The 9,188-nt window shown below is 37.9% G+C and overlaps 1 protein-coding gene across 1 annotated transcript; it reads left to right on the top strand.

Moving 5' to 3' along the window:
• The first annotated feature begins 429 nt into the window (after positions 1 to 429).
• On the top strand, positions 430 to 7,959 carry LOC149940799 (alpha-mannosidase 2C1-like). Its single transcript, XM_090178704.1, has 17 exons — positions 430 to 810; positions 3,115 to 3,229; positions 3,313 to 3,500; positions 3,569 to 3,699; positions 3,938 to 4,154; positions 4,216 to 4,343; positions 4,761 to 4,889; positions 4,959 to 5,118; positions 5,183 to 5,328; positions 5,505 to 5,899; positions 6,176 to 6,400; positions 6,504 to 6,730; positions 6,796 to 6,969; positions 7,042 to 7,152; positions 7,257 to 7,446; positions 7,510 to 7,610; positions 7,678 to 7,959. The coding sequence occupies exons 1-17, from the start codon at positions 541 to 543 to the stop codon at positions 7,948 to 7,950; spliced, it is 3,180 nt and encodes a 1,059-aa protein (XP_090034830.1). The 5' UTR covers positions 430 to 540; the 3' UTR covers positions 7,951 to 7,959.
• The last annotated feature ends 1,229 nt before the right edge of the window (positions 7,960 to 9,188 follow it).

Here is a 9,188-nt window from a genome sequence, read left to right as displayed (position 1 = left end):
CTAACGCTTATTTCGATGGCTAGTAATAAGCGCGATTTAATTAACTCCCTTAAAAGTGGTGGGATACCAATGAGAGATTATATGTCACGAAGTATTTTTTAACATAAAATATTAAGGAGGCTAATAATTAAAAAAATTCTTACGCAGTGGCCCATCGAAGCATTTTCTTAATAACTTTTAAATATTTTAAACTTTAGAAAAAAGACGATACATTTAAAAGCTAAATATTTCGGAAAACAACCGAATTTCAGTCCTTGGCGCTTTATTATGACTTTAGCAGAATTATGGGCGAAATAGTTTATTATATAAACGTACAACGTATAACGTCATATTGATCGTTCTCCTAGTAGAATCTTCCGTATGTACAGTCCTGTTGGTAGAAAAAATTGTCTGCCTGAGCGTCTGATTTTTCGTCAGTGCGGCTTTCTGCTGTAGATTCTTCCTCTCTCTTTTATAAGGGAAAAAACATTTTGCGCGGTTGTTTGGAAACCGATTGCCGGATACTGAACGGTCGATTATTTTGTACTCAAAGAAAATATCATGTTTAAACATAAAAGAACAACGCTAGAAAGAATTGAAAAGTTCGTGTCTCCGCTGTATTTTAAAGATGTCAATCTCTACGGGCAACTTTATGGTGAATCGAAACCGTTGGATGTGTTGCAACATATCAATTGCGGTCTCGATAGACCGTCTTTCAAAGATGTCGTTGAACCAACAAAAAATTCGAATTTACCTTCAAAATACGGTGCATTTTCTACAACTTCGATTGGACAATCATTTGGACCAACTTGGGCTACTCATTGGTTTCAGGTAGACCGCCTATTATACTAAGTTTGGTTCTATTAAAATAATTCGAAGTGAGACCCTGATAAGTTATAGCTGTACAATTTCCAGACAATTGTTGAAAACAAAGTTTTGGTTTTTTATGGAACGCCAAACCGGAAAAAACTCTTATATTATAGTATAAATTTCATCTATAATATAGTAGAAAATTCATTTATAATATGGTAGAAAATTCAACCATAATATAGTAGAAAAATTGCTTCTATAATATAGTAGAAAAATTGCTTCTATAATATAGTAGAAAAATTGCTTCTATAATATAGTAGAAAAATGCTTCTATAATGTAGTACTAAAATGCTTCTATAATGTAGTACTAAAATGCTTCTATAATATAGTAGAAAAATGCTTCTATAATGTAGTACTAAAATGCTTCTATAATATAGTAGAAAAATGCTTCTATAATATAGTACTAAAATTCATCTATAATATAGTAGAAACTTATTATGAAGTGAAAACCTTTCATTCAAAATAAGAATGCATTCAGGTACCTGATTGCATTTTTGCTAAAATATATTAGAACAAAGAAAATTTTCAGCGAAACAGAACGCATGGGATTACCGATATTATAGAAGCATTTTAGTACTATATTATAGAAGCATTTTTTCTACTTTATTATGGATGAAGTTCTTATCATATTATAGATGAATTTCCTATCATATTATAGATGAATTTTCTACTATAATAAAAGAGAGCATGTCTCTACTATATTATAGAATCATTTTTCCTACTATATTTTAGAAGCATTTTTTTCTACTTTATTATGGATGAATTTCCTATCATATTATAGGTGAATTTTTTAGATGAGTTTTTTTCCGGAGTACGCGAGTATATCTAAGTTGGCCGTGACTTGGCTCACCATATTTTTCAAATTAAAGAAACTGTTATGGTGCCAAATTTTGGAAATTGATGGTGCTAATGGTGCATAATTGGTTCCAAGCGTTAGGCTACTTCAATCTTTGAATTTGAGAAATGGGTGAGCTACCATTAACTTGCCGCGGATAGTTTCAAATTTAAATACCTCCAAAACCGTTGTGGTGCACAAATTTTAAAAAGGTGGTGCTAAATGGATGCCATATTATCTGATATGATTTTTTTAATTCGAAAAATATGGTGAGCCAAGCTAATGGAGCCCCAACAGCAGCAATTTTTTATAGGTAGGATGCATATTTCATGGCCCTTTTAATATTTTACAATCTCTTTTGTCATTCATATTCAGACTAATTTTTCACTTAAAGATAGATAAATTAAATATAAATTTTGATTATAATACGGTACTTTCATCGTGTGTTAACTATTTTTAAATTGGTTTTTATGTACCTATGTAAATATCAAAACCAAATGTGGCCGTGTTTCATCAAATCCGCGGCCTTTTTGGAAGTTGTAATTCAGTGACATATTATTAACTCATAAGTGGTCCGATCTTCGTTCGAAATCCCCTTGTCCTTGTGATGCATGGGCACATGCTCTTGAGGGGCCCCTAGTCTTCAGCCTAGGCAGCCTTATGGATAATTCAGCACAGTAGCTTACATCCTATTTCCGCCTACCTTTAGTGCCGATACTGCTGACCAAAATATGGCAAAATTTGCAATTAACAGATCGAAACTCATTTGTGGCTCCCGTCACCAAGTTATGTCTGTGAATTTAGACAATGCCTCGTTTTTTACACACAATGCTAAAGGATTAGTGTGTATTAGTTTCACGTATGGTGTCCGCAGCCGCCATTGCCGCCGGTGTTCGCACAATTTCTCGCGGTACGTTAGAGGTACAAAGACTCATAATACGTCAATCAATTGCAAATATCATGTCCTGGGCCAGCAATGCTAACATTTGTGAGATCGGGGCCCAGGAAGTGGGGTATTTGCCAAATTTAATTAATTGTTGGCGATTTAATAACTTTTTTAAATTAAGACCGACTTTGTTGTAATTTATATTTTTAGTTAGTATTGATTATTTGTGAACTACGGTTTCGGTAGCATCAACAAATTTTAATTTTAAGTGAGATTTATGGCCAATCCGCGGTGATATTTGAATCTCGTACGAATTGATACAGGCGCCACCTAACTCCAAAAAAATTCGTTCGCGTGTCGCTACCTCATTCCCAAAACCAGGTAACTCGAAAAATTAACTTTTCGATAAAATTCCTCTTGGGTTTTTAAGTTAATGTACAAGATGATTGAAAAATTGTTCAAATTTAAATTTAATATTTAAAGTATATTATTACATCGGGGGATTGTGTGTACTTAAATATCCGTGACACTTGTTTTATTTCAGGTGAAAGCGACCATTCCCAAAGAATGGCTGGGCAAAGAAGTTCATCTTAGATTTGACGCCGGATGTGAGGCGCTTATTTTCAGTGAAGATGGTGTGCCTCTACAAGGACTTTCGGGTATTTTTCCCCGTCAATGTTTTTACTTCGTCTAGCACTTATACATGTATAATAGAACTCAATAGATTGAATAATATTTTTAGGCGCTGTTCACGAAAGAACCGATTTCATTCTATCGCCATTGACTCCCAACAAAGACAGCCATTTGTTGTATATTGAAATGGCTTGCAATACGGCTTTTGGGGCGGGAGCGAATAGTATGATCGGTCCTCCTGATCCAAACAAGTCCTTTACACTCAAGACGGCCGAAATTGCGATTTTTAACAGGGATGTACGTACATTCGTATTTATTGAACGACTAAATAGCGCTGCCAATATCATTCTTCAAATGTTTGATAGGTGTTTCATTTACTTCTGTCTCTAAACTGCTTGTACGAATTTGGCAATGAAATACCCGAAACTAATCCGAGATGTTTCGACGCGTTATTCGCTGGAAATGACATGATCAATTGTCTACAAAGAAATCCGGGGTGTGTATTGTTACCGAAATCTATATAAAGAACAGGTTTTAAGATGGTTTTTAAACTACTCGAAAAGGTAGAAAAAGTCCATAATATTGGTCTGAGTATTTTGTACTTTTTAAAGGTTAGCTTTTTTGCCTCGTTTTTATTATGAACTTTTCTACCTTTTCACGTAATTTAACTGCATTTCAGTCCATAGGTGGTTTTTATTAACTTTAACTTAAGAAGATGGTTTGCCGGATTATAGGGGAAAGGGCATTGAGGAAGCCAAAAAAATTTCGGACACTTTCTTTTCCAAAAAGAATGGCGAAACGCAACATCAGATTGTGGCAGTTGGTCATTGTCACATTGATTGCGCTTGGTTGTGGCCTTATAGCGAAACTATCCGGAAATGCGCTCGCAGTTGGTCGTCCACGATTCAACTTATGGAGAGATTCCCTAACTTCAAATTCGCTTGCTCTCAGGTAATTCTCGATCGGTTGGTTAGTCTTATTTCCAAATGGTAAAATACTTACCTTCTTGTAGGCTCAGCAATTTGAATGGGTAAAAGTAAATTACCCGCCACTTTATGATAAAATTAAAACGTACGTTAAGGAAGGCAGGTTCATTCCAGTGGGTGGAACTTGGGTGGAAATGGACGGGAATATCCCAAGGTGAATCTCCTATTTTATTACTATGGTGGAAATGACGCTATTACCAGGATCTTTTTATTGGGAGGACAGCGGACGGGCTTTATCGTATAACCTGTTCGTCACAAACTCCTGATTTGGAGAAGGGGTACATAGATGGAAAAAGCACAATTGTTTCGTAGCTCCATCTAACAACTGAAGTTAGAACTAATAAGCTTTTTAATGAAAACGACCAAATAATTATAATAGTTGGTACCCTAAATTTTTTTTATATAATTAATTATATGTCGTTTGGGGTACCAGTATAGATGGCGCAAAACGGCGCAGTTATATTGTTTCCTTGACAAATGAGCTAATTAATAACCGAGAGTGTGCTGACCTCTTCATAAAGAGGTCTTGCTTTTAATATTTTTTTATTGTGTGCAATAATTAATTGTATAGTGGGGAATCGTTTATACGACAATTTCTGTATGGGCAACGTTATTTCCGGGAGGAATTTGGAACAACGTGTCACGAATTTTGGCTCCCAGATACATTCGGCTATTCGGCGCAGTTACCGCAAATTATGAAGTACGAATTCTTCGATATTAATATATAGTCTCAGTTTTCCGCGATAACCATAGCGTATTTTCACCGCAGAGAATGCGCAATAGATCGCTTTCTAACGCAGAAACTGAGTTGGAGTCTCGTCAATAAATTCCCGCACCATAACTTTCTGTGGGAAGGAATCGACGGAACTAAAGTCATAACTCATTTTCCTCCGGGCGATTCGTACGAGATGAAAGTTGAGGTTAAAGAGGTGAGAGCAGTGACATAACACGGTGGGTCGGTACCAGTTATAATTCCATTGGGAATTCTTATAGGCAATTAAACAAGTGTCTAATCTCAAAGATAAAGGAAGGGTATCTCAAAGTTTAATGTTATTCGGATACGGCGATGGCGGAGGTGGTCCCATTGAAGACATGATTCTAAGGCAAGAGATTTTGCAAGATGTCGATGGAATTGCCAAGTATGTGGGTATTACTAGAAGAATATAATATATCTTTTACGAGAGAAGTATCCGCTGAAGTTATTCGCTGCCGTGTTTCATTTTAATGCCCTAAGTGGATACTTCCCTCGCGAGAGATTTATAATAAACTTCCGGTAGTCGTCTAATGGGAGTACCTCAAGGTTCTAATTGTGTAGGATTAAAATGGGAACACCCTCCGAAGTGTTTGAACACTTGAGCTCCAGAGTCGATAAACTTTGTACTTGGAAAGGGGAACTTTACTTGGAGCTTCATAATGGGACGTACACTACCCAAGCCCAAATGAAGGATTTGAATAGAAAGTGCGAATTTCTGATGAGAGAAGTCGAATTTCTATTGGCAATTGGTTACGCCGACTGTCGAATTGATACCGTTACTGCAAACGACGTAAAAGCTGAACTCTACGCCATTTGGAAAGATATACTGCTCAATCAATTCCACGATGTCTTACCCGGAACGTCCATTGGCGAAGTACACCGAAATGCCGTTGATTTATATACGTATAGCCTCAGTAAACTCGCTGCTATCAAACTGAGGGTACTGAATTTCACGAGTACGTTACGGTAAATTGTCTACTTGTTAGAGTCGTAGGCGTTCGTCGTAGCGAAGCCCCGCCTTTAAATGGCCACCATGAAATGATGAAAAGTCACGAGTAACGAGTCAAAACACCACACGATGCCACGTAATAATCACGTGATCACCATGAGTGTCTTAATGTCATGTCCGACCTAAACGCGTTACTACGATAACGAAAGAGGCCTCACCTATACGAGCGAGCTACGAATATTTATCAATGGTACAAAAGTAATCCATTTCCTTCCGATTTCAGGCAAAGACGTGAAGAACAAAGATTTTGGGAACCTGGTTTTAAATACCCTTCCGTGGGATCGAGAAAGCGTGATAAAGGTTCCTTTTTCTCGCTTAACCCAGAAACAACTAGAAAACGCGCATTTGATCAACAGCGGACGAGAAGTTTTGCTTCCAATTCGGCTCCTTTCGATGGGATACACGTCCCTTATGAATTCCATTGACGGACCCTGCGTCGTGACCTTAGGTAAATTTCGGAATATGAATCTCGTTTCCGACACATGATGATGGATGAGATTGTTCATTATTTCGGAAGCAATAATATTGTTTTTGTTTCGTTTTTGGGAAAGAGCGTCGCGAAGGCGAAGCGCCGTCTTTCGTTTTAAAAAATCAATACATTGAAGCCGTGATTGATAATTGCGGGAAACTTCTCAGTTTGAAGTTATCTAACGATGATCGAGAGGCGGTGTCTAGTCCCGGCAATTATTTATCTCTCTTCGACGATGTACCCCTCTATTGGGATGCCTGGGACGTTATGGACTACCATCTAGAAACCAGGAAGGACGCCATTACCCAAGTTAGACGCGCAAAATAAAGAAAGTATATCTCGTTAAATTAAGGACGCTTCAACGTCGTTTCTAGGTTATTGAGACAGTAAGGGTTGTTGAAACGGGACCTCATCGCGTCACTCTAATGTACGCCGTACGGATTGGCCGAAAGAGCAAATTAACGCAAAGTATATCGTTAGATTCTACCAGCCCATACTTGAAATTTGACACTGAGGTTGACTGGCTTGAAAGTCATCAATTTTTGAAGGTCAGTGCTCGCCTCCCGATAATAATCCTTAGTCAGTTTACTTGAGGCTTTGGCGAATTATTCATGATACAGGTGGAGTTTCCAGTTTCCGTTCATTCCCAAAACGCCACGTACGAAATACAGTTCGGCCATTTGGAGAGACCGACACATCGCAACACTTCTTGGGACTGGGCTCGTTTTGAAGTGAGTGACCATTTCTCAAATAAATAATCTCCACTCGCCCTCAAAGGTTGCAGTGTTTGGTCTTTCGACGCCACCCGTTCTTAAAACGACAAGACTGTTTTTAGGTTTGCGGCCATAAGTGGGTCGACTTGTCGGAGTTCGGTTATGGCGTAGCTCTTTTAAACACCAGTAAATACGGTCATTCTGTCCTGGGCAATGTTCTGACGCTTTCACTGTTACGCGCTCCCAAAAGCCCCGACGACCACGCTGATATGGGGATTCACCATTTCACGTACGCCATCATGCCACACAAGAGTAAACAGTATATTGTAGAAATAAAATTGTTCCCAATTTTTAACTATTGAAAACCTGATTTAGGTACGTTTCAAGAATCGGGCGTTATCCAACGAGCTTACGAATTAAATTCGGAACCAATTTTAACAAAGGCGTTCTTTGAAGGTGGAAAACGTTGGTTTCAGGTATTCGAATCGCCTCTTTCAGGGGATAATGCGAGGCTTAACTCTGTCACGTTTAATCTTATTTTAGGTGGATACTTCGGCGGTGATATTAGAGACGGTGAAGCTTTCCGAGGACGATTCGAATAAGATAATTTTGCGTTTCTACGAGGCCTTCGGTGGCCATTGTCACGCTACCGTCACATCGCCTCTGAAAGCGAAATCGGTAAGCGTTTGTAACGCCTTGGAAGACGTCGTGGAATCGTCGAGCCTCCTCTCTCAAAGTCTGGATCCTTCATTAGAGTTAAAACTCTCTTTCAAACCATTCCAAATTATAACCATTTCTTTAACAATAAATCGATAATTTCGTTAACCACTGTTGTTTTGCTTTTATTTTTGAACGAACGTGACTGTCCATTTTCGTGTCACGAATTTTTTTGGTTAATTTCGATTACATAGCTGTGGCCACAGGAAGGCACGCTGCGTCTCGGAAATGGGCGTTCTAGTCAAGAACGCGAGAATATTATTTAAAATTCGTTTTTAATCGTGTTTGATTTCCTATTGAACTAAATATACTGTGGACCGAGTTCTCGCTCGAGATTGGTACCGAAGAGGTATTTGAAAAAATGTCTGGACATATAAATGAATCGGCCAAATCACCTCGCGATTTATTGTATTGCCGATTTTCATATCAACTCCGAAAATGTTTTCCTCCAAAATATTCGTTACCCTAACCGTATTTCTTTTAGTTAGTTACTTCAGTTGTTTGAATTTATTTGTTTCCTCTATGAGCCCCACAGTGAGCCTCGACATGACGAAAAGCAAATTCAAGCGTCTATGCAGTAAGTTATTAGTCTTTCGTTGGTAAAAGGGTCGAAATTACGAAATTAATAGCATGTGGGAAAGCGATTATAATCAACGTACACTTTTGGGCAGATTGCTTTGATAAAGGAATCACCAATACTGATATCTTATTGTGCGTTCAGAATCGTACCGTTAACATCGACTACGATGTAAGTTTTCAACAACTTACGATTATGTTTGTTTTTTTTTATTTTAAAATTGATAATAAAATAACGATGTTTTAGGTTAGTGTTTTCCTTAAGACATGTGAGCTGTCATTTCCCGTTACATTACCGAGTGAGATATCTCCAGTGGCCATTCAAAAATTGCTCGTAAACAACGTGTGCGGCAAATTGGACGATAACGTACGAAGGTTCCTACTTGTATTTAATTTTTGTAGTTTCTGATGTAGCATCTGCGTGTGTGTATATTTATATATAGAAAGTCACCAATTTTCTGACATGTTTGCAGTCTACAATTTCCTCCTTTGTAAAGATGGAGCCCACCAAGGCAGAGCAGTACATCGATGACTTGCTGCAGGTAAACCGATTTGCTTTCACTTTAAAAATTAGTTCTTGTTCCTTTTTTACTAGTGAAATTTCCGTATGGGTTTATATTCTTTTTGCGAAACGGTATGCAATTAAAAAATAATTTTAGACCATATATCGAACGCCGCAGACATTTTCGCTAGCTCGGCGGCCAGTCTGGGGTATTACTAGGGCGTTCTTACCGGCTAGCAAACCAACAGGAAAAATCGGT

This window comes from Leiobunum rupestre, chromosome 6 (assembly GCF_980474605.1).
Source record: "Leiobunum rupestre chromosome 6, qqLeiRupe1.1.hap1, whole genome shotgun sequence".
Classification (NCBI taxonomy): domain Eukaryota; kingdom Metazoa; phylum Arthropoda; class Arachnida; order Opiliones; family Sclerosomatidae; genus Leiobunum; species Leiobunum rupestre.
This window is presented reverse-complemented; position numbering and strand designations above follow the sequence as displayed.

Bases quoted from the DNA above. Each gene is read 5' to 3' on its own strand.
- LOC149940799 (XM_090178704.1), top strand. From the start codon at position 541: ATGTTTAAACATAAAAGAACAACGCTAGAAAGAATTGAAAAGTTCGTG. The intron at 811-3,114 runs GTAGACCGCCTA...GTTTTATTTCAG, and splicing joins GGGCTACTCATTGGTTTCAG to GTGAAAGCGACCATTCCCAA. The intron at 5,119-5,182 runs GTGAGAGCAGTG...GAATTCTTATAG, and splicing joins TGAAAGTTGAGGTTAAAGAG to GCAATTAAACAAGTGTCTAA.